We start from the raw sequence: 25,742 nt of genomic DNA on the forward strand, positions 1-25,742 counted from the left end.
GTATTATCATAGTGCTTTCCTCATTATCAATGCAATTTGTAAAACTTATCACATGTACAATGTAGGCTTCTGTTTGAGCTGATTTGTGTTTGTGAAAGACAAGTACCATACTGTGTAATTTTGTGAATTTGTTCAGTATGGTGTGATTTGATTTATTCAATGTGTCTATTTTTATTTCCAGAAAACACCTGGATTTTTATCATCTTCAGTGGACTTTCAATTTTAGAAACTACGGATCTCATTCGATTGCCACATAAATGGATTAGCAATCAGAATACCAAGTATTGTGCCAGCTTATGAAAGACTGATCACAGTAAACATCAAAGACAGACAGTGGTGCCACTGATTACCAATTAGATGGTGTGATTTGCGGAAGATATGTTATGCGTTGCTTAGAAACCAACAAACCTATTGGTGCATAAGTTTGGACACCTATCTGTAGTCGACATGGCAACGAAGATTTCAGCTCCTCCCAATGGAATTTACATCGTCCAGGGAGAGATGTCCCTGGTGGTAACAGCAATGAGACGAAATTCAAGATGGAGTTCTCATAGTCCACAGGTAATGTACAGTAGTTGTGAGAGTGTTATCAATCCACACTGAGCTCGCTGAAGTAAAACCCTAATGATTAAAATTATTATTGATTATTGATTCAAACAATTATGTAGTGGGTTTCAAAGTGTCTGAGCTTGTGGTTGAGGGGAAACACTGTCAACTTTGTGTTTGTGACACATACAAGTAGCCCTGTTTACAATACTGTAGTTGCACTTAAAGGTGCAGGTTGTTCCTGACCTTCATTTCAAAAGAAACTGACTAACTGACTATAATTTTAAAGGAAAACAAAGGACTGACAATGTGTAGATAGTCGATGTGAACTAGAACTCTTGCAAGGGCCACGGATTGAAGACTGGCCCTGTATGCTGAACTTGACAGTCAGCATACACATGTGATCGTCTGTAGAGCTGCATCTCTGCAGAGCTGCTGTCCTCGATCCCTGATTCTGGCATTGGTCCCTATTGACATTGACTGTTTATTTGATTTCTAATCCTTTATTTTACTGTGGCAGTTGTGTTCAGATTTTAAACCAGTTTGTTGAAAGATAAAGCTGAAAAATCTGCCCCTTTCAGAATATGCAAATACGTATGAATAATTAACTGATAGCTAAATCAAATTAGCAGCAGTGATCAAGTTAAAGTTAAAAAAATCTGTCTATTGAAGTTAGGATACACCATGTACTTTGGACCTTTTGCATTTGAGGACTGAACATCCAAAGCAATTACATAAGCTCACAACATCCTCATGGTCTATCTTGTAAGTTGTAACACAGACAGCTTTCTTTTCTTTTATTAAGTATTAAAAATACATTTCAGACAGATTTGGTTTAGTCAAGAAAAGGACTATACAATTGTGTCTACATGTACGTAATATAACATTTTATGTGCAAAGTAATATTCATTTCTCATCGACAACCCATACAGTCTTCTGACAATAGTACCCATACCTGATGATAGACCTATGTACCTATTTCAGAAATCATATTAGAAAAATTATAGTAGGGTAAAGTTTGTAATGACAGAAGCACTCAGTTGTGAATTCATGTACAATGTACCAGTACATACATACATGAATACACATGTACCTTTGATGTAATGATGTACATGTATGAGGTGTGGAAAATATCTGCCATAAAGGATTTGATTACAGTTACCTACCAAGCAGTGGTGCTTTATCCTTCGTTTTTGCCATTGGCTGTCATCAAGTTTAATATAAAATCAAATTTAGTAGTATGTTTGTATTCAAGAGTACAACCTGTTTGGCCTGTAATTGATTGTTTGGGTGAACGGGTTACATAATGTGACAGGTACATGTGACCCTTCAGAATAATCTCAAGTTGAGAATGAAATAATAAACAATAAACATACAAGTTGACTGTCCCTTACTTGTAAATTATGTAGCAACAACAGAAAATATACTTCATATCAGTAAAATGGTATGTTAGCATCGCTGTAGTGTATGGGACATGTTTAACACAGCAGAAATTCCTCAATTGTACTTTATATCGTACAAAATAATTCACACATGAATTCATGTTCTGTAGAGGTACACTATACATGTTTATGTAAGTGTAGATGTACATGTAGGCTGTGTGGCTTAATAAACAATCAAAGGTTGGACCATAGACCCTAAAAAAAAGACTGTCATTACTTTAGTATGACCTTTACACTTTAAACTTGTGCCCTTTTAGTGCGGGTTGATGTTTAGAATCTTTAATAGTCAGAACATGTTTCTGTTGAAAAAGTTTGGAAAAAATTGCCACTTTATGTGAGTGAATAAATGTATGTTACATTTGTTCTGAAGGAGACAAATTGACAACTTTACACTTACATATACTTTCCTGTAACATTGCAGTATGTCACTGTTACATGTAAAGCGTTTGCAGGCTTCATCATGGTTCTGATTCTGTGCCAACATTGACAAACTGTCAATAGTGAACATTTGAAATCTTCTCATAGCATTTTAACACTGAACGTTTCTGCTAAAGCTGGCAAACGCTTCCGTCCCACACGGTTCATTTCTGATAATCTGTTTCAAAGTTCATTACATGTACATGTAGGTGCCACTTTTTGTGTTATTTCCACACTTACTTTCAAAGAGTCTTGCCTGTAGTCTGTGGGCTTATACTGTAGTCTGTGGGCTTATACATATCAAAACTGGGTGAAATGAAGGAATGAAAATTGGCAGGCATTTGCACTGATGGTGAAGTGATTGTAAAATTGAAGCCATACACCTTGTGCTTTGACTGTCACATGTACATGTATACATAGGTATTTGGGTGAACACAAACACTGGACATGGTGCAAATATGTACTGGAATCCTCATAGAAACTGCATGTTGCCATCCATTGGAACACATGGTGTTGAATGTCATCCACATGCACGTTATGTATATTCTGTCTCCTATTTGCAATATGGAGACACTCTGACAGAAGAGTACAGTTATGTATTTGGAAATGGGAGGATTTTAAAATGAGGTGAAAATTGCTAAATTTGCTCACTAATTCTGTCAGAAATGTATGTTGTTATAACGCAGTGAAAGGCTTTGAAGACCCTAATCCTAGCAAGTTCATATTTCACTGTCAATCCTAGTTTGTGAAAACTAGTGAAGCAAAACATGTCCCATATGGCACACTTTAATAAAAGATTTAATATTTGAAAGCCCCTAAAACATAGATACTGTAAACATGATTTGTATGGACAAAAGTGGCGATAACAGCCCAAGCCAAGTGGGTGAAAATACATATGGTTTTGGCTGGATACCACTTTTTACTGACTTGCCCGATGGGGACGTGACACTGTCTTGAATGCAGGAAAGGTGTTAATCAGTAGAATTCAAAGAACATATGAGAATATTGTAAGGTATTTTAATGTCAACAAGATGCAGCTTCAAGTTCGTTCAAGATTATAAATTTATATTTTCAGGATGAAGATCAAGACCCGCTACTTGGGAGCTTTTCTCAACTAAAGGAAGTCATCAACAACATCTCTGGTAAGTAGCTGTCCACATGTGATTGTTTATCCATGCAGTACAACTGTCATTTATTTCTCAAGTTGTTTTAGGATGCAAGGGATGAAGACTTTCCTAGCTTTCAGTAACTTGTAAATTATGATACAAAGCTGTTCTACAGTATTTTCTATTACATTGCCCCTAAAACAAAGTGATTTCACAGTTTTGACGGCCTCAAGGTTGAATGTAACACATTGTGAAACGAAGCCCTCAATATTGTAATCATCAGGAAGGATGGCCCTACATGTACATGTCCCAAATATGTACGTTTATGCAGCATACTGTCCATCTGATGCTAGTTTTGACCTCAGTGAGTACATTTGGAAAGTTCTTCTTACTGGCTGTTTACTGTACCAGTCCCTCCAATATGTAATATTTTGTTGCATCAGAAGTGCCATGTCAGTGAAATTAACCCTTTTCCTGCCAGACAGTATTTAGACTATTACTTACCCATCAGCCAAGTCAGTAAAAAGCGGTATTGAGCCAAAACATGAGGTATTTTCACCCGCTTTGCTTGGTATGTTATAGCATCTTTAGTCCAAAAAAATCAAGTTTACAGTATTTATGTTTTCAACAGCCTTCAAATGTACAGTATTATGTTAAAATACACCATATGGAATATGTTGTGTTTCATTAATTTTAGCCATCTTGACCTGGTGGTGAAATATGGACTTGGCAGGAAAAGGGTTAAACAGGGGCACCTTTGTTATATGAAAACATGTGATGGAGATTGCTATTGTGTGACACAATAGTATATTTTGTACTTGTCATGTGCCTTGAAAGTAACATGTGTGTCATGGCCTTCCTTGTAGTCATACGTTTCCAGAAAGTCCATACCCAAGGTTTGATCATTTAAAATTCAATTTAACCAAATCTGCTTATGCATTCCAAGGCCTGGGAGTAGACCGAGCTTTCATTTGTCACACTTATGTTCATATTTTAATACCCAGAAAAACAGTTTTTCATAATGATTTTATCGTTTGCCATCAGTCATTTTCATATCTGTATGACTTCCTGTCTGTCTCTGTTAGGTGCATGTACATGTACATGTATGTCAAATGTTAAACGATAACAGCCGTAGCTCAAGGTAGTAGAGAAGCTTGTTATCATCTTGTTATGCCTGTCAATTACAACCTTAGGTTTAGCTCGTGCAAGGCGACTGTTTTACCAAGTCTAACCCAATGCGGAAGTGAAACATCCTACACATATATACAGCATACTGTATGTGTACATTAGTACATGTATGTGATAATCGGCATACTGTAATCTCCAAGCTATACTGAAAGCCCAGTGAACCAGTCTCTGTAGTGCAAAGCATACCAAATGTATACCCTCAGGTCACAAGTGTAATCTTGTTCAAACCTTTTTGTACAACCAGCATAACCTATTCACATAGGCTGTGACATATTCATCTTCAAATCTGCTTACCAAGACATCATTGATGGTTTATGGAGTTTACAAAGATCTGTTTACCAAACAGACAAGTCATCATACACAATGCAATTAACCCTTTGAACGCCAAAGTCAATTATATCGCGTTAAATTTTTTTCAGATTTTTGCCAAAATTTTGATAAAAAACTGTAGCCAATGAAATGCGGCGTCCATTTGGTCCAAAATTATAAAAAAAAATCGCAGAAAAAATCACAAAAATTGGTAAAATGTTGCACTAAAATTTTGGTGGGAATAAATTACAGCACTCAAAGGGTTAAAGTATGTTCATTGCTCATGGAAAGGTATTTTTCCACTTCAAAAGGATGATCTCAAGCATTGAAAGTGTCAATTCAATCTTTACATCTCTTATCTTCATCAAGTCTCTCCTGTGCGACTGCCACCTGAGATTTCACCTTAGGTGAAAATCTAGTCTGGTGCAGATTTTACCCTTTCTGGCTGAGAGTTCAGCACTGAACAGTATACTGTTGATGTGAACCACAAGCCTTGGTCACAGTAGTGTAGTTAATTGATCTGTGAAAAAAGGTCAAAATGTGTGCCTCTTTACACAGCATTGATAAACTATATACATGAAGAACTCTAACACACCGATCATCATTGCATAACATATTTCAATATTCAACTTTCATGTTCTGAAATATATAAGATTCTTCATCCAAGAAGTGTTCTCAGGGAAGAATAGTGTAGATGTGGGATTGCAAATCTGTAGCAAATAGTTGAACATGATCAACATTGCAGTAAAAAGACATGGATGCTGTTTACCAACATGTTACATGATGTCCTGTGATCAACTGGGTCAGGCTTAGACATTCTGTAGAAAGGGTCATTTATACTGGTACATGCATGATTATTAGTGGTAACATGCATTATACCAAAATTAATGTTGATGGAGGTCTTTCTGAACTGGAAAGAGATGGCAGCTTGGTATTGTGGTCAAGACTGTTTTGTTGTCTGTATCCGTACACGTTTTATTCAACAAATAAAATAAATTTATTTAACAAATTGATTCAACATACTACAGTCATTCGTCGAAATGTTTCGTGAATGTCAAATGAGAAAAATGTGTAGAATATGCACATGTAATAACTAGGGCTGAAATGGCTCACACTATCATCCTCTCTGAAAGTTCAAATTTGCTCTTGTTGACATCTCCCAAATTGTTATTGTCGGTTATGAAAAGAAGTAGTTTTAAATTTTCTTTGAAGGAAGTTCATGCAAAAGTTTAAAACTTGATATTGAGGCACATGCTATCTGAAAGGTATCTATAGAAGCTAAGTAGAATTACTTCAAAGTTCAAACCATATCAACAGCCTGGAGATATTTTGATGATACCCTGCCCCCTCCCCCACCCCATCCCCCTTCATGAAGGTACTTGTACTCTTTATGAGTGTTATTATTAGAATGCTGCGTGCATTATCAAAATGTTGATCTACAAATTTCAATTGCAAATTAAACTCAGTTGAGGAAATAGATTTTCAAAATTGTATTCATATTTCCTGATGTACTGACAGTCACCATTGTTTTCACTCACTCTATCAATGCATGCGGACATTGCTGTGAGTGTTGGTGGCATTGAAGACTGTATTGTAATATACTTTGTGTTATGTAAAATTCAAAGTCATTCTAATTCATTTATTCTAAATACATTTGATGGTAAAATTGCAAATCTTTTTTTAAAGACAGCGCATAATGCCATAACCGCGTCATTCTATAATACCCTGAAATACATGTGTACATACCTGCTCCACTCTATTGAAACAATGGGGGCATACCGGTAGAAAAGTCTGGCTCTCTTCTGAAACAGTTCAGCTAAAACACACCTCAGAAACAAAAAAATTTAAACACCTGTTCATATTCTCCTTCATAATAAAGAAAAACATCAGGGGTTACGTGAAAATTGCATGAGTATCTCACAAATTTTAGGATTAAACAAACAGATTACCTACAATTTTTATATTCATATATTTCACATTCAAAATGGTCACCATTCATTGACAGTGTTCGGTGAGAAAAAATACAGAGTTTTCAATTTTCATAAAAAACAAAATAGTTATTAAAAATGTAATTCTCTGCAGGTTTCACAAAAGCCAGTATAGACCATAAAAGAATCAGTCGAGTTTTGAATCTGATTATCTGTCCCTGAGGCACAGGCATCTGGTATCTAAATTGTTTGGGCAGATGTTCATAGCATTTCTACAATGCATTGTTTTATAGAGCTGATTTTTGGTACAATTGGTATTCACCCCTATTTCAATGTAAGTAGGTCTACAATCAGCATTTATAACAATGGGTTTAGGCCAAACTGCGTTTGTTAAAGGGATGTCAGCATTCACTCCAATCTACAAACAGTCATCCTTTATAGCACCAGTGCAAAATATTAGCTTTCTTTGTATGGAAATTGGTGATCGGTGTGCCACCTGGCTATCTTACTCAAATTTAAGTAATATTTAATTTCTTGAATGCCTCGTGTATCATTTGTCAAACTTGAATCAAAAGATCATTTCTGAAGTGTGAAATTCTGTTTTTCAAAGCAACAGGCGACATATGTAGAAGTTTGTTATTTGATAATAACAAGAAATTTGTAACGTTCCCCATTTCAAAAATAAATTTCCTTTTGATGTTGAAAGCTGCGACATCATGGCAAATGCTGTAAGATATTTCAGGCAATTCCCAATGGGTAATCACTTCAGAATGACATATACATATAAATGTCACTGATTTATTTTGTCAGTGAGTTATACAGTATACAAAAAGAAGATTACATATTGACCAATTGCCCAGATTATGCCTGTAAGGTATCTGTCAACTGCCTTGAAGGCAGTTTTGGGAATTACAGTAAATCACACACACTGTATGCATATCACTGTTAACCCTTTTCCTGCCAAGTCCATATTTCACCATCAGGTCAAGATGGTTAAAATTAATGAAACACAACATATTCCATATGGTGTATTTTAACATAATACTGTACATTTGAAGGCTGTTGAAAACATAAATACTGTAAACTTGATTTTTTTGGACTAAAGATGCTATAACATGCCAAGCCAAGCGGGTGAAAATACGTCATGTTTTGGCTCAATACCGCTTTTTACTGACTTGGCTGATGGGGAAGTAATACTGTCTGGCAGGAAAAGGGTTAAAGTGGCAAAATAAAATCAACAGTTGTAAACTAACCTAATTATTCTAGCAATCTGACTGAGATTTTAATTGTACAATTTTTCCCATAATTATTTAACTAGCGTTGTTGTGTCATCGTTAATAAGTCTTTTTAGTCCCCACGGACACCGTCCGGGGGGACTTATAGGTTTGGTCATGTCCGTGTGTGCGTGCGTGCGTGCGTGCATGCGTCCGTCCGTTCACGCAGATATCTCAGAGATGCCTGGAGCGATTACATTCAAACTTGGTACAAGGATTACTTCATATGTCATACAGATGCATGTCAATTTCTTTTGTGATGCGATCCAATATGGCCGCCAGGCGGCCATTTTATTACAATTTTTTCATGTACAGAGCCATAACTCAGGCATGTTCCAACCGATTTTATTCAAAGTTGGTACAAGGACATTGACCAATGTCATAGATATGCACGTCAATTTGTTTTGTGATACGATCCAATATGGCCGCCAGGCGGCCATTTTATTACGATTTTTTCATGTACAGAGCCATTACTCAGGCACGTTTCAACCGATTTTATTCAAAGTTGGTACAAGGTTATTGACAAATGTCATAGCTGTGCACGTAATTTGTTTGTGATACGATCCAAAATGGCCGCTCTGCGGCCATTTTATTACGATTTTTTTTATGTTCAAAGCCATAACTCGGGCATATCTCAACCGATTTTATTCAAAGTTGGTACAAGGACATTGACCTATGTCATACATATGCACGTCAATCTGTTTTGTGATACGATCCAATATGGCCGCCAGGAGGCCATTTTATTACGATTTTTTCATGTACAGAGCCATTTCTCAGGCATATCCGCATGTTTCAACTGATTTTATTCAAAGTTGGTACAAGGACATCGGCCAATGTCATAGCTATGCACATCAATTTGTTTTGTGATGCGATCCAATATGGCCACTGTGCGACCATTTTATTACGATTTTTTCATGTCCTGAACCATAACTCAGACATGTATCAAACGAATTCATTCAAAAGTATTTTTATCACAGACCTAATGAAGAGGACTCTATCCTCTCTGAGGACCTGTAATCAAAATACCCATTAACAAGTGGGGACTGTGTCATCAACGATGACTTGTTGTACTATGGTTGACAGCTATCAGTCAGTAAAACCAAACGCTGCTCCCACATACTGTACATGGAGCAAATGAAGGAGTCTGTTCAATACAGTGTGAAAACATTTTTATCTGCGGAAACTCCATATCTGATTGTGGCTTTCATACTTTACATATGCAGACAGAAGCTTCAGACAGTCGGAGAGTATTCACTTAAAGTTATGAATCTGAATAATATTGTTAACGGAAATAGTACACAGCACATACACTGTACGTACATGTAGGTCATAGATCATACAGTACATGCATCAATGTGTTTTGAGAATCATTTCAATATACGTCTCATCTTTCATCTTCCGCTATGGCATGTTTTTCTTGTAAATATCATAAAGTCATTTTAATACTTGTCTAATCACATGACTAAGATACTGAAATGACGGGAAATTGAATGTCAAGATATTGAGAAATGCATGGCAGCAAATCATACAGGGAGAAAACACAACAAATACCATGTCTAGTCTGTTATTAACCTTTTGCATATGTCATGAATACAATACAATAGCTAGTGTTCTCACAAACTTCAAGGATACAACGCACAGTATTAGGGAAATCCAGTGATTATCACAAGATGATATTTCTTGCCCTGCATCTAGTGGAAGTCATACATACTGTCAAATATTGATAAGGCCACCCACACATTGTTATCTATGTTGTAGTTGCAATATCGAGATTGGTGTACAGCAGGGATGTAGAAAATAGCCGACAGCGGGCAAAAACGACCGGCTGTAAGCTAAAATTTGCCGGCTGTGAAAATTTAGTTTAAGTAAAAAATCAGGACATTTTGCTCAAAATTCATGTGCACATAGACTACATGTACTTGTAACTGCCTGTACTTTTATTTTTGCCACCTGTAACCAAAATTTTCTGCATCCCTGTATGGGGTTTGACGAAGGGACAAATATCTATTGTGTACCTGACTATGAAAATTTAATTAATCTACCAAAGAAGTTAATGCCCTCATGGGAATAAAAATATTTCAAAGCTTTGTGTTTTAAAGGTTATCTGTAACATGAAAATGAAATTGAAAGAACTAAAGAATGCAAAAGAACAATTTCAAATATCAGTTGCCTGCTGTTCACCATGTAGGCGTCTTTCCTTTTCCTTTTTGCCGTTCAGCATTTTTCGTTTTAAATGTACCTAGAATGTAATGGTTATATATGTTGCATTTACTGACAGTGGCGAAAATAAGCCATTTTCTGTTAACAGTTCACTGAATTGGCTCAAATTTTATCTCAGGTTAATCCTGTTTGTCGTGTTGTTTGGATGAATAGCCAAACACTGATGATAATGATGGGGTTAGATGCCTTGCTAATGTCTGTTCTTGGGTTAGAAACCTTGCTGATGTCTCTAAGCAGTGATGTGTTCGTCTAATGTCCCCCCTGGTACTTGAATGCATTAGCTTGAGGAAACTAATGCAAAATTGTTGTTCGGTCACGTCAAGGATGATTTAAGTCCCTTTGTGAATATACATGTACATGTACATTATAGATGTACTTACCGTACTCGTCCGAGTATAAGCCCCCGGTTCGGCAACACTAAACAGCGGTAAAACTAGGGGAGGGGCTTATACTCGAGCAACCCTGTGTTATCTGGCATGGACGCTTAATTTATGCTAATTTTATGCACGATTTTTTTCAACACCACTCGATCTTTCTATCGCTTTCAAAATCGACTTACACATCCAAAGAAATTGATTGTACAATCTCTGAATACAGAAGTGACATTTTGGTGAAATTTCAGTGTCAAAAAAACCCCCAAACTTGAAACAAAGACGTCATGTATGCTGCTGATCAACAGTAATGTGAACAGGCATGCATTGCCCACACGGAAAGGCAACTCAATATTCCAATATCAAACTGTCTACATCTTGTGAAAACAACAACATAGCAGTGAAAATTGCAATAGTCACCAGGAAAAGTCTTCACAAATGAAAGGATAATTGCTTCAAACAAAAGAAACTGCATGTTTCAAGCATGAAAACATCGTGGCCGTGAATGAAAATGAACAATGGCTGACGTGAGTGAGACTGTTCTATTTAGGCGACGGGGTGAGCAGGGTCAAAGAATCAAGATAGTACTGGAAAAACGTGTCATTTTCCTTACGATATTGTCAAGGGAACTCCAGTTTCCCATCGTTTTAACATCTTTTAATAGTTTCTTTATTATCTAAAAGTAATTTTACCAAGTTAAATGACCAAATATACTCTCCTAACCTTTCTGTATTTGAGTTACACTAGGGTAGGGGCTTATACACGGATGTAATGTATTTTCTAAAATCCTCTAAAATCAGTAGGGGGGCTTATACACGAGCAGGGGCTTATACTCGGACGAGTACGGTATGCACTGATTAGGTCTATGAAAAACACTATACAAGGACGAACACTGGTTTAATCCAGTCTGTGACGGTACCACAACCGACTAACAAACCGCCAGCTTCCTTGTCACATGTGAATAATAACCAGCACAAGCATAACACAATCTGTATTTCATTTCACGCTAACATGATGTAAACAACTTTATTAATTTATTCTTTTGATGCACATTTTTCATGAAGCACAGTGAAAATTGTGACCCGGGAAAAACTGTTACCTGTTGGAAGCAGCTCTAAATGTAGTTCAAGTATTTAAACAAGTAGTAAATTTGTAAATTCATGTGGTGTTGGTTTTAGATAATGAACATTTGTTGTCCAGTGCATTCTGTTTTGTGCAAAGAGGCAGCTGATTTATTCATGATAATTATTTTGAAGAAAGTGAGTACAGTGTGTGGGAATTGATAGAATGTCAGTAACACTGACATATGTCATACAGTATTATAATGGCTCTACAAACTTACATTTGTACCTATAGCAGAATTTAGAAACCTCTTGTCACACTTTGATGATCAACACTAATTTGAAGAAGTTTACTTGTATTTTGGTTTAATACATGTACGGTAGATTGAACAGAAAACACTTTTCCATGGATTGAAAATTTAACAAAAATCAAGGTCTTGCAGAGGAAAACATACAGATAACTCGATTATACAATGTAGTCAAGGTACCCCACTTTCCAATATATTCATAATTTGAACAATTTTGCATCCATCAAAAGGTAAATATTGTCATAGATCAAGAAAATACATGGTTCCTGTAGTGACTTTTGTGTACATGCAGTACTGAATGTAAAACATTGATCAGTTCACTTTACATACATGTACGCGTATCTCTTTGTAGATTCTTGAATTCTCAATATTAGTGCTAGCACAGTGTCACAGTGTACATCTAATGTACATGTATTATACATGTATTGCTGTCAGGAATTGCATACAACCGCTCACACGTTCTTGAGCTTTACAGTATGTACATGTATGAGCAGTTTTGTCTTTGTCCATGAGATGATCATAGGAGAGGATTAGAAATATATCCGATTGAAGTTCCTGACAACTACATGTAAATATCAGAGGTCATATGAAATAATAAAAGCATTATATGACATTTGATACATGTCGGAATTAGATGTCAGGGGGAAAATGAATGTCGGCAAAAAGATTGAGATAAAAGCCCACAGGCCACATGTATGTTGCTTTTTATAATGTTCAGTATGTACATGCAAATCTTGTGTTTATTCCTTGTGTGTGCATACAGTGTACATGTACACTTATAGCTTTCACAGGACCATTTTCTATCACTTGAGATTTTCTTTAAATTCTCTGTTTTCCAGATATGTATATGGCTGTAAGTATTTACATTGCGATAGTCACATTGCATTTGTATCAACATTGGCGTACTTGTATGTGTATTTGTAAATATGTATTGTTCAAAATGTAGTTTTGGATGTCCTGTATGTGGTTTAAAGGCTGGGGACTTGATCCCTGGGATCAAGTTTGATCGAGTCTGTGATAGGATTGTTGAAGGTGTCATAGCCTGTTGTTTTCCATTGAAATTGTATAGCAAGGCAATATCATGCCTGACATAGGCCTTTAACCCGTCACCAGTCTTTGACACAATCTCGTCATTCTCTATGGCAAAGTTGGACCACCTCACATGTAATCGATGGGTTTGAAAAAAAACAGCAGCCGAAATGCAAGAGATACATGTATGAACTTTTGCCTGTTCCAACAGGCCAATATGAAGCATGTTGTGAAACATTTCTCATGCAAATATCAGGTTCAACTAAGGGGCCGTCGATAATAAAAGCTGACGCACAAGAAACGTAATTCCTTTGTTTTACTTGAAACCCCTTCCCTCCCCCCTCAAAACGAAACTTCTTATGCGAAATCAATTTCGTATTATGATGCCGATTCTGACAAACCCACAAGTACCTCTCCGAACTGCACGCCCATGAAAAAATACCGGAAGTGCACATTAATTAATAAACCTTCACTTTACGCATTTCACTTTTTGAGACAGAATATTTCAATGTATTTCGTACGTAGGGAAACGTTTCATGTACTTGTTTCACTTTGAAAAAGCATACAAGTTTTTATTTCACATGTATGTCTTTTCGTTGTCTTTTTTGTCTCCGTATTTTGTAGTCATTCTGTTCTCGATGAACGCGAAGGTTCTCGCCGCAAAGTCGCACTTCAAAAAGCAATATACGAAAATCCTTATGCGATTTTGACGCACACAAAACGAAATGAGCTTTTACCCCCTCCCCCCTATACAAATGAATTACGTTTGTCGTGCGACAGCTTAAATCGACGGCCCCTTATAAAGCACTAGTAGCACCTGCCACTGACCTGCACATGTGTAATGTTCAATGTTGTCATTGACATCTGACTTTAACATGTCCACCCCCATTTCCCTCTCTAGAAGTCCAACTTTACCATAGAAAACAATGCAGTTGGTTTAAACCATGGTGGTGAAAGGGTTAAGCTAGACTATACCGGTAGTTCACTTGTCAACAATAAGACTGCATGGGGAACAGTGCCATGCATTTTTCGAGGCTAATAAACATTTTTCATAACAATATTCTCTTGTAAGAAGAAGAAACTGTCCTAATTCTCTGAAACAAAAATCATGAAAGTCTCAGCTACTTATATCTTTACTGTACATGTATATTGCTGGAAGAAACAAGCATGTGCCTGTACATGTACATGTAATCATGTTTGTAAATTGACAGTTGTATTTGCATAACAAAGGGCATTATAAATCATTGTCCTAAATATATTGATGACATGGATTATTGTAGTAATTTCCAAGTATGGAAGGCTACCAATAATTCTGGGCAAGGTTGTATCAACCCATACCAGTACATGTACATGTATCTGTCACATGTAACTCAGCTCCATCCAAGGAAAACACTCATTTCAAGGAAATCACCTTTGCCAAACAAAACCAAGTCATTGATTCTATGTAAATACATGTACATGTACATACATCAGATGCTCTACATGTATCGTAATGATCACATGACTTTGGACACAGTGAGCAGGGTTCCAAGTCAAGTACTGACAATACTTATGTGTCTTGTACAGTGGTATGTCATCCTAATAAATTAATTTGTGTTATGTACTGATTAAAATGTATGCTGTAAGTGTGACACTTAGGATAGATGAGTTTTCATTGTGATAGCCTAAGATATCATTAGCCATTTCCCATTTGTGTACAGTACAATGTATGTAAATTGAGAGATGAATATCATACCAACTCTATCTGTACTTGAATGTTTTATATGCACGGTGCAAGCCCCTTGGTCCATTGTAAAGATCACATACATGTACACTCAGAATACTGACTGTTGGTTCTGTTCTGTTTAAACAGGCATCATGTGAACAATCATTTCTGAAGCCATACAATAAATATGCCTTAGACACTCCTGTTCTGATTCAATTCAACATCATACTGTACATTTAGTGTTGTGATAAATTGCCTGTCACTTCAAAAGTGTGCCCACTTTTTAGCTCCGCTGTCAGCGACGCGGAGCTTATCAAATAGGTTGATTTTCCGTCGTCGTCCGTCGTCCGTCGTCCGTCGTCGTCGTCGTCGTCGTCGTCCGTCAACAATTGCCTTCTCCTCTGAAACCGCAAGTCCAATTGCTTTGAAATTTTATATGCGGTTCACTTGGGGTGACCTCACTTAAGTTTGTTCAAATCGTGGTGAAATTTGCATATTTGTATTTTTGGGGCATTTTTTGGTGTTTTTGGTAAAAAAATCTTCTTTTCTCAAACCGCTTGTCCGATTGCTTTGAAATTTAATATGCAGTTTACTTATGGTGACTTCAGTCAGATTTCTTCAAATCGTGGTGAAATTTGCATATTTGTATTTTTAAGGCAATTTTTGTCATTTTTGGTAAAAAAATCTTTAAAAATCTTCTTCTTCAAAACTACCGGTCAGATAGCTTTGAAATTTGGTACATATGTCCCTAGGGATGATCTATTTAAGATTTGTTCAAATTGTGAAGAAATATGCAAATTTGCATTTTTAAGGCAATTTTTGCCACATTTTGGTCAAAAATGTATTTCTCAAAAAGTACTGGTCTGATATTTTGAAATTTGGTATACAGGTTTCTATAGATGCACTTAGTAATATATATTGAATTTCTGATGAAATCTGTAATTTTGTATTTTTGGGCAATTTTTGCCATTTTTGGTCAAAAATGTGTATTGCCAAAACTACTCATCTGATAGCTTTGAAATTTGGTATAGAGGTTCCTACACATGAACTAAATGATATGTATTGAAATTATGATGAAATCTGCAATTTGTATTTTTGGGGCAATTTTTGCCATTTTTGGTCAAAAAATGTGTATTTCCAAAAGTACTCATCTGATAGCTTTGCAATTTAGTATACAGGTTCCTACAGATCACCTTAATGATATTTGTAGAAATTATGATGAAATCTGCGATTTTGTAATTTTGGGGCAATTTTGCTATTTTTGGTCAAAAAAACGTGTTTCTCAAAAAGTACTGGTCTGATAGCTTTGAAATTTGGTATACAGGTTCCTACAGATGAGCTAAGTAATATATATTTAATTTCTCCTGAAATCTGTAATTTTGTATTTTTGGGGCAATTTTTGCAATTTTAGGTCAAAAAATGTGTATTTCAACAACTGCTCATCTGATAGCTTTGAAATTTGGTATACAGGTTTCCATAGATGAACTACATGATATGTATTGAAATAATGATGAAATCTGCAATTTGAATTTTGTGGCAATTTTTCCCATTTTTGGTCAAAATATGTGTTTCTCAAAAAGTACTGGTCTAACAGCTTTGAAATTTGGTATACAGGTTTCTATAGATGAACTCAATTGATCTTTTGAAATTATGATGAAATCTGCAATTTTTATTTTGGGGGGGCAATTGTTGCCATTTTTGGTCAGAAAATTTTATTCTCAAAACACTACTCATCAGATAGCTTTGGTTGACATGTTCCTAGGGATGATCCGATGTGATATATTCAAAGTATGATGAAATCTTCAATTGTGTATTTTTGCAGCTTATTTTAGCCACTTTTTTCTGGCCACTGCATTGAGCTATCAAAGATTTCCTCCTTCTTCATCAACATGTGTCAAAAATAGTTATTCTCTACATAAACACAGCGGAGCTATATCGGCCGCTAGGTCGCTTGTCTACTTGAAGTTGTCACAATTCATTCAGGGATCTGATTATCAATCTTGGCATTCACACCTTTTCAATAGGATTTAGTCGCAGGTGTCACTTCAAGTACAAGTATAGTGGGCATTCATCAACTGCAAAACTGATCAGAGACCAAGTTTTAACACTCTGCATCATCTTCACAATCTCATCTGTGTGAGCATGAGCATACTGTAGTCTAATATGTTATCATAAATGCATATATACAGTACATGAAGGATATGCTCAGTGATGGCTTTACATATGCAGCTGAATGTGCTCATGTATGATATAGGTTAACATGTCCATGTAAATATTTTCATAAAATAACACACTTGAGCCTTGCCGCAACTCTGGGTTAACAGTGCAAAAGTCTGGAACAACTGTCTATTAAATTCCTTGCATGATATATACATACATGTATGAAATAAATCAAAATGACATACAGTATTTTTAATTTGATGTGCCAAATTTAAATTTTACATATCTCAAAAATTTTAAATAGAATAAATTTTGAATGCCATGTCTCTATACAGTGTACATGTACACATTGATTTAATGATTCAACAAACATATTTCAGTATTTGTGACGTACATGTATTCTGAGAAAAATGCAGTTATAATTTGTGCAGTAATCTGTACCTTTTAGAGAGATGTAGAAAAATATGCAGTAAATGGTGAATATGTACAGGTCACCATGAATAGCGATTTACCTGATTGGAAAGGATGCAGGTTGGTGGTTACCATGGAAACTGTTGTCATGGTTGCACCATCTACGAAATCAGAGATAAAAATAGAATTGGATGTACACACACCTTAAAGCATTAAGTATTTTTTTGAACATGCTTCAAGAAGGCATCCAATGAATATTTGCCATCTCTGACTTGTCAGCCTGCTAATCGTGAAAGTTAATCTGGAATCGTGACTTCAGGGCCATCAAATTACTTTTTCCTGTAACAGAAATCAGGCGTTTTATGTTTGAAATGTTTCCTTTTCATGGCGAAGTTTTCATACTGCGCACAATAAAAATAGTTGTAGTAATTCATGCTTGTATTCTATTACCTGAAGGAATTTACAGAAATGTGAGATATCTAGAGATACATGTAACAAATATGGAAGTGAATCGTATATCATAAATTGTGAAATGAATTATTGATAAATTATTTTGTCAGGTTTAGAATGGCAGATGTTGGAAGGATTTCATATTAATAGCTTTTCCGTATCACCATGTTTGATAACGTCTCGCTTTCAACACTAAAGGTAAAAATACTAAGTGGGAAAAATTGAAACACACATCACATTGTGTATACATATGAAAATTTTCATTAACATGATAATTGAAAGAATTTTTATATCTGGGAAATATTGTGCTTGAGGCACATTGTTTATGAGTGTATTGTGTATTGCATTAGCACATTACATGTTTTATCTACAGTGTACGATTGAATGCCATTGTATTATTATTTCCATTCCCATGGGATGATTACATTCCTTGTGTTGATAGATGTACGCATTAATTATGTACACGCATTGATGTGTACAAAAAATTCTACCTCGTGCATTGTTTCTGATGTTCAGTGTTGTAATTTGTTGTGAACACATAACAGTGAAAGCATGTTTGCAAATAGTAACATTGGTAACATTTTGGCTGAACGACGTGATGCTAGTTCAAAAAAATAACATCATTATGTTTATTTCTACCAAAATAGATAGATAAAATTATCTCCTGAACTGTTGTAGGTTACATCAATTTCCAAGTATGGCACGTAGAAATTCAGCCACAATGGTGTAAAAATTGACATCACTGTAGTATTTGGTTCAATAATTCATCATAGGCTTTTCAATATACGTATGGTCATGTGACTGTACAATTCCATTGGAAAACGATATACATATAGAGGTATTTGTTTATGGAGTCAGAGGTGTATATTTGCTCTGCCGTCTTTGTTGGTGCTACTCACATACTAATCACTGAACAAAGGACTGTATCACCAATACATTATATGTTGCTCTTGCTCTTCAGATTTCACAGATTCAAGTTGCACATTTTACATAGGAAATGGTCCTTTTTTGTTCATCCATTTTAATGGGGTCAAAAGTTCAATAGTCATCACAGGCTGTTGTACATCTGTGTGTGATGTACATACACCGTAATCCTTATAGTGACAGGTACATGTACAAATGTACTTTGTTTGGTATTTCCAAAATGCAGTGTGTTCCACCATTGGTATACATGAAACTTACAGAATTTGGACAACATTTAATGATTTTCCATACTCAATATATTTTGGAACAGTAATTACACCTATCAGAAAATATACAGGATTGTAACCTATGTTTACTGTACAGGCTTGTTTTAATTCATTTCCATCATACTACTGTTTTGCTAGTCTAGGGAAGAATAAACTATTGATAGAAAAAAAGTTTGTGCACGGTATGAATATTATCAGTTCACTGTATAAAAAAAGTTTCAATCGCAAGAGGCATATTCTGATGTGACATATCAGAAGGCAAATGTTTATTTTAAATTAAACAGATAGCAAAGATTCATTTGATGTAGTTATAATTATAATTACTAATGGGTATGTTTTGTAAAGATTGCCTGTAAATACTTTTTAAGGTCGTATGTGTCTCAAAAGTGAAAGACTTCAACTTTTGCTCAAAGTTTCCTCAAGGAATATTTTAACTATTCTATTTCAAAATCAAGGACAAAAATTGGGGTAACAGTGCAAATTTTGGTACTAATAATAAATTACCCAAGATTTACTTATATTTGAAATTCAAAATGGCTGCCACCCCTGGGTTAACTGTATGGAGAATAATAAAATGTTCTATTTTTCAAAAAAAAAGACAGTAAAAAGGTTTCGCAGGCTGAACACTTAAAATGAACCCTCTCAAGTGGTAGATCAGAAAAGAATTGTAAAAGTTTGAGAGTCAAATATCTGTCCCGGAGGCTCTTCTTCCTTAAGTTTATTATTTTCAGGGTGAACCGCAATTATTATGAATTAATGAGTCTTAAATTGCAATGTACCTTATGAAATGTGGAGTGTTCCTGAAATACAAGGCATTCAGAATGATTGTGTTGCCATTAAATATCTATATTTTTTTCAAAAAGGTACATTGTATATTTGAATGCTAAAATTTGTGCTAAGTGAGCAGCTACATTGCAGTGAATAGGTTATGACCCATGTCTAATTGGATTCACTTAAAATACCTCTTTTCTACAAATGCTGAACTACATGTAACAGATCAGAGTTCTGAGAGTATTTCTGAGTAGGATATGCTTGTGTGAAGTCAAAAAAGAAATGGTTAATGACATCGTCCTGTGCTTGCATACATCTCTGTGTAGGTTATAATAGCCAGCCTGTGAAATGCCACGCAGGAAATAAAATCAGGATGCAGCTCAGAAGAACATAATGCATGGATAGGATAGTGTTCAGAACTACTCAATAACCCATTCACTGTGCCATCAATTCTGCTCTGTTGAGTGGTAAATTTTTACCGACACATACAGTAATTGCAATGACATACCTAATTATTAGTGATGCAGACGATTTCTCAATGTATGTGAATTTACACAGGCTTTACATCTACACAGAAAGTACTTTCATGCAGTAAATGTACATTGAAAGTCAAATGGGTTAATCCTGTACTGTAGTTGTATAGTGTACATTTATTGCAATTCATATCATAGATTGCTTTTCTACTTCTTTCAAACCAGAGCTGGTGTTTGTCTCCGGTACTTTCATTTGTCTACGTTTATTTTTGAAAGTCAAATGGATGAATCCTATAGTTGTACAGAATACACATACATGTACACTACTCCGTATCGAAAGTTGTATCTCTTTCAAACCAGAGATGATGTTTATCCCTGATCAACATACGGTTATTTGATTAGCGGCATCTGTGGTGCATCTCTGCATGTCACAGATTTAGAGAACACTTGTGGTGTATTTCATCAACAAATCAGTTCCAATGCTAATCATCCATACGTGTCCATCTGAGGACACTATGAAGGTTCTTTGTCGTGTCAAAATTGAGGACATTTGAGCTTTAGAATTGTACCAAATCCAACAGCCGTCGGTAATTTGTCTTTCACAGTTGACATGAAACCAATTTCCACAACACTGTTCTTGATATGCATTCATTCAACGTGCATTCAGTTGGAAAATAGCAAATTCACAACCTCTTGAACTGTGCTCTGTATATTTCACAGCCTCTCTGCAAGGAGAAATAAATGTTCTCCCAATCAACGCATTTCCTATGCATGATTGAGTCGCTACATATATGTACGCTTTTATTGGCAGTACCATTAAAAAATATGAGTTCTCACCTCTAGTGTCCATGATGCTTAGCAAATAGTCTACATGCATGTGCGTCTACAGATATCCATATGCATGTCTGTTCAGAATTCCGTTTGTTTTAACATCAGTTTATTTATTGGCAAATCAGACACAATAATCGTTGGACATACTGTATGAATCTGTATCAAAAAGCAACCTATAGATTTATAATCCTCAGGATTGTATTCCCGTAATAATATTATTGTGGCAGGTGTACTCTATAACTAACTGCCCATTTCATATTTACAACACAGACTTGAATGAAGTGGAACCCAATGCATTCCTGACATCATTCCTAGACGTGATCCGATCAGAAGATACAACTGGTCCCATCACTGGCCTGGCACTCTCCTCAATCAACAAATTCCTCTCATATGGACTTATAGGTAAGAAAACTTTCCAGCACAGGAGACGTCAAGCACCAATTGAAACTGATGCACTGAATCACAGAAAATGATTTGTTTTCTTTGATATATTATAGACTGGGGATTTGATCCCGGGGATTAAGTTTGTTCTAATCTGTAAGTTGATTATTGAGGTGTCATAGCCTTTTGATTTCCTTGGAAATTGTAATCTAGTAAAGTCAATTTCCTGGCAAGACAATCTGACGCCTGACACAGGCCATTAAAGAGAAATAATCAAATTTCACGGACTGTAGTGTATTGTTGTGTGCTAAATTTTCCATAAATCTGTCCTCAAGGCCAGATGTGAACAGGTGCTATGATAAATTGTTAATAAGGGTACATGTGTATCTCCTGGTTCAGATGTTTTTCTGAGGAAATCTTTGTATAATTACATGTACCCCAACTGAGCTGTCAGTGATTACATACAAGGTACAGTTGTATCAGTGTTTGCTCAAATTTAAAAACATAATCAATGGATGAACATTCCTGTGAATCCATGTAGGAATTTCACAACATTTAGCTTCACTCTACACAGTGCACTAAAAATGGAAAAGTTTCCATTATCAAAAAGAATGTTTCTGAGTCAGCAATATCAATATTGCTTGGCCAGTGATCTTGATTTTAGATTGGGAAGCCTTCGGATCACGGTAACTTTAGAATCAATCACACAGTTCTGCCTTGATTTGCTTTGAACTGTTCATTTCCATGTAAATTGCCCACTCCTGAACATGACCTCTAGTGTCGATGTCGATAATGTTCTAAACATTCCTGAATCCCTCCAAGCTGTCTTGCGAAACTGAGGGAAAAAACAGAGGTTACTACTGTACAAGTAATGTAACTCGATTAACATCAACCCATGCAATTTGTACAGATTCTCAAAAGCAAAATATAGTCAGTGCTTACATTCTGAAAATAGATCACACGACTTGGAGATGTGTATCTAGTTTGTGACTGCAAATGTCATACTGTAGATCATTGGAGATATGCTGTTGAGATTTATGGCTGTCTGTATAATTTTAGGAGACCTATAGACTGAACTTGATGGCATCAGACTCAGGACAGAATTTTAATTTGCATATGGTCAATACAATTACAGTACAGTATGTCTATCTCTTTTGCAAATTCATCGTCAGGGATGATAAAATTACAAGAATGTTAGAGTTAAATGTACACCTGTATGTTACGCTGTTTCACAAAACAAGTCTCTACAGTCATGCATCCTACCGTTTACATGTGTATTTTACAGTGCTCTGTGATACGCAGATCCCCAAATATGAAGGGATTGACCCAGGGTCCATTTACAATCACATGTAGTTTACTCCAAATCAGGAAAAAACTACATACGTATCATATTCTTAACCCTCTGAGCACCAAAGTCAATTTTTGTCACCTTTATAAAATATATCCTAGTCAATTTTTTCAGATTTTTTGCCAAATATTTTTCATTAAAGCCTGTAACAAATATAATTTGATGTCCATTTGGTCCAAAATTATCAAAAAACACAGAAAATTCATAAAAATTGGTAAAATGTTGCGCTAAAATTTGGCGGGCAAAATTACAACACTCAAAGAGTTCAGCTGGTTTGTATAGAATGACAACCAGTATGTACTACCTTGGTCTGTGTAGGAATTTTTAAGTTTCCTGTAATAAGCCGTAAACCAGTATGTGCAATCTTTTGAATTTTCTTCTGACTGACTTTCATACATGTAAATCAGTGGTCAATATAGCCCAGAGGCACATACATACATGTATACTGATGAAGACTGGTTTCTCTCTTTTTTCACAGATATATCCTGTGAGGGCGCTGCAGCAGCGATAGAAAACATGGCTGATGCAGTGACGCATGCAAGATTTGTAGGAACTGATCCAGGCAGTGATGAAGTGGTCCTTATGAAAATATTGCAGGTAAACATTGCAACTGCAGAGTGTACACTGTTGGAGGGTATAGATCCTAGATAATGTCATAGGTCACCATGGGGTCAAGGGGTCATCATTGGGTCAGAGATATTGATTTTTCCTTCATTGAAGGATGGAACTGCTAAAACTTGCACCACACAAACTATGACGTACTACTGATATTCCATAACAAAACATGGCTGACATGTGTCTTTTACCATATATGGAAAAATGCCAATTTCCTGTGATCATGTAACTCTAAGGAGTTTCTGCCTTAGATGATATAACTGCTTTTTTGCACTAGATTTTTACAAACGGACTGTAAGGGAAAGGTATGGTACTGTGTTATTTCTAATGTAAATATATTAATCATCTGTTTTCTTCAAAGTAAAACTCAAAAGCCTATGTATAACTTTTGGAATGATGCTTGTAATTAAAAGTCATCAAAAGCTTTTCAAATGGTCTATAACCCATTTATCTTGTTTGAATGTCTTGCAGGAGCCCAAAATTCCCAACCCATGTGAGACATTCAGTCATAGTTTGTTGGGATGTGATATTGTATTGGTGATGTCCCCTACACAAAAATTGTAGTTGAATACTGTATTTCATAGTAGACAATTGTCATCAGTGACCTTTCTTTTGTTCTTATCATTCTCTGAAAACAATGCTGTTTGCATTCGTTCAAGTCAAATGCCATGTGAAACATGTTTATGCTGGTGAGCGATTCATTCTCAAGCCTGAACCTTTTCAAACATTATGTAATAATTATATTGAGATGAATAAATCAGTTTAACCGCATTTACTGGTATTACAATACTCTGGTTAGTCATTTGTCGCCAGCTTGAAACCTGGAAACCCTCTTACTTTAATGTGCGGTGTCTGCCTATGCTATAGTATCAGTTTTACACAATGTTACAATAATATTTCCTTAAATTATGTGCACGCTACATACATGGGAACAGGGAATGGCCAATTAGCATTCACCACATGAAAATATATTCCCCTTGCGTTGTAATATAGTGTTGGAAGAATTCAATTGGTGTTCTCACATTCCTTGTTGCCAGGGATGTGAGACTCAGAATTCCTCCTTCCCTGAATATGATAGATAATTCTTGAAAGATTATAGGATTAGGATATCTTGTATTAAGGGTTTTATTTTATATAAGAGATATCATACTATCAAACTGTCAATTCCATATCAGTCAACCAAAGTACATAAATAAATTGGAACTGTGAAAGATACAGTAATAATGAGAGATTACTTTGTTAACAGCCGTATACCTGTGACTGTAGAGCTGCATCTTCTACATCGTATCTGTAGCTCTGACATGTCCCATCTTATGAATTGTATTCGGTATGATTATCTTTCTGCAGGTGTTGAGGACTTTGCTTCTGACTCCGGTTGGAACTCTTTTAACCAATGAATCTGTTTGCGAAATTATGCAGTCCTGTTTTAGGATTTGTTTTGAAATGAGGCTCAGTGGTAAGTGGTTTTGTACAACTTTTCAGATAAACAAAATAATGTGTGTACTTCTTCCATAGAGGGCGCTCTAAGTGACCATGAGATATGCGGAAGGAGTGGCTTTTGGCCCAAATGGCTACTTTTTTCAGACAGTACTTAGTCCTATCATATGCATACTTAATATCTTCACAGTTTTGTAGATTGGACTTCATTTGCCATTAATGTTGAAAATATTATATTTTCAAAAAAAGATATGATGTGGCATTTGGTGTGACTCCACATAACAATAGAGAAAGGTCAATGAAGTGATATTGTTTCATAACCTCTCATCTTGCCCAAATAGAACTACTAAGGAAGTCTGCTGAACACACACTGATGGACATGGTGCAAATGCTATTTTCAAGATTACCTTACTTCAAAGAAGAAAAACTTTCCAGCATGAGAAAAGTAAGTACTAATTACTAATGTGCAGCTGCTGGAAAGGTCATGTCTGATTGGTCAATTTTAACTATTTACAGCAACTTAAGGAGTCTGAAAGTAAGACTTTGTAAAGCTGATTGGCTGTTAAGAAATGAGTTAATGACAATGTTATTCTGTTAACCAATGAGCTACAATCTTCCAAGATCCTGCATATTGTCTCACTGGTAATGTAAAGGGCAACACTTGTACACTTCAGGCTTATATGATGCTTCACTGAGCTGCATAACATCAATATGGACTGCTATGATTTTGGGGCCACAACAATAAATCTTGTTTAAAAGTTCAAAGATGGA

The 25,742-nt window shown here is 35.8% G+C and overlaps 1 protein-coding gene across 1 annotated transcript in view; it reads left to right on the forward strand.

Annotated features, from left to right (window-relative positions):
• The first annotated feature begins 264 nt into the window (after positions 1–264).
• Positions 265–25,742, forward strand: part of LOC139122923 (Golgi-specific brefeldin A-resistance guanine nucleotide exchange factor 1-like) — a 50,970-nt gene continuing 25,492 nt past the window's right edge. Inside the window, 6 exon segments of the mRNA XM_070688795.1 lie at positions 265–561; positions 3,481–3,547; positions 21,461–21,592; positions 23,398–23,516; positions 24,882–24,990; positions 25,313–25,416. Coding sequence (XP_070544896.1) covers positions 448–561; positions 3,481–3,547; positions 21,461–21,592; positions 23,398–23,516; positions 24,882–24,990; positions 25,313–25,416 — 645 coding nt within the window. The 5' untranslated portion in view covers positions 265–447.

The sequence above is a fragment of the Ptychodera flava genome, chromosome 22 (genome assembly GCF_041260155.1).
Source record: "Ptychodera flava strain L36383 chromosome 22, AS_Pfla_20210202, whole genome shotgun sequence".
Taxonomy (NCBI): Eukaryota; Metazoa; Hemichordata; class Enteropneusta; family Ptychoderidae; genus Ptychodera; species Ptychodera flava.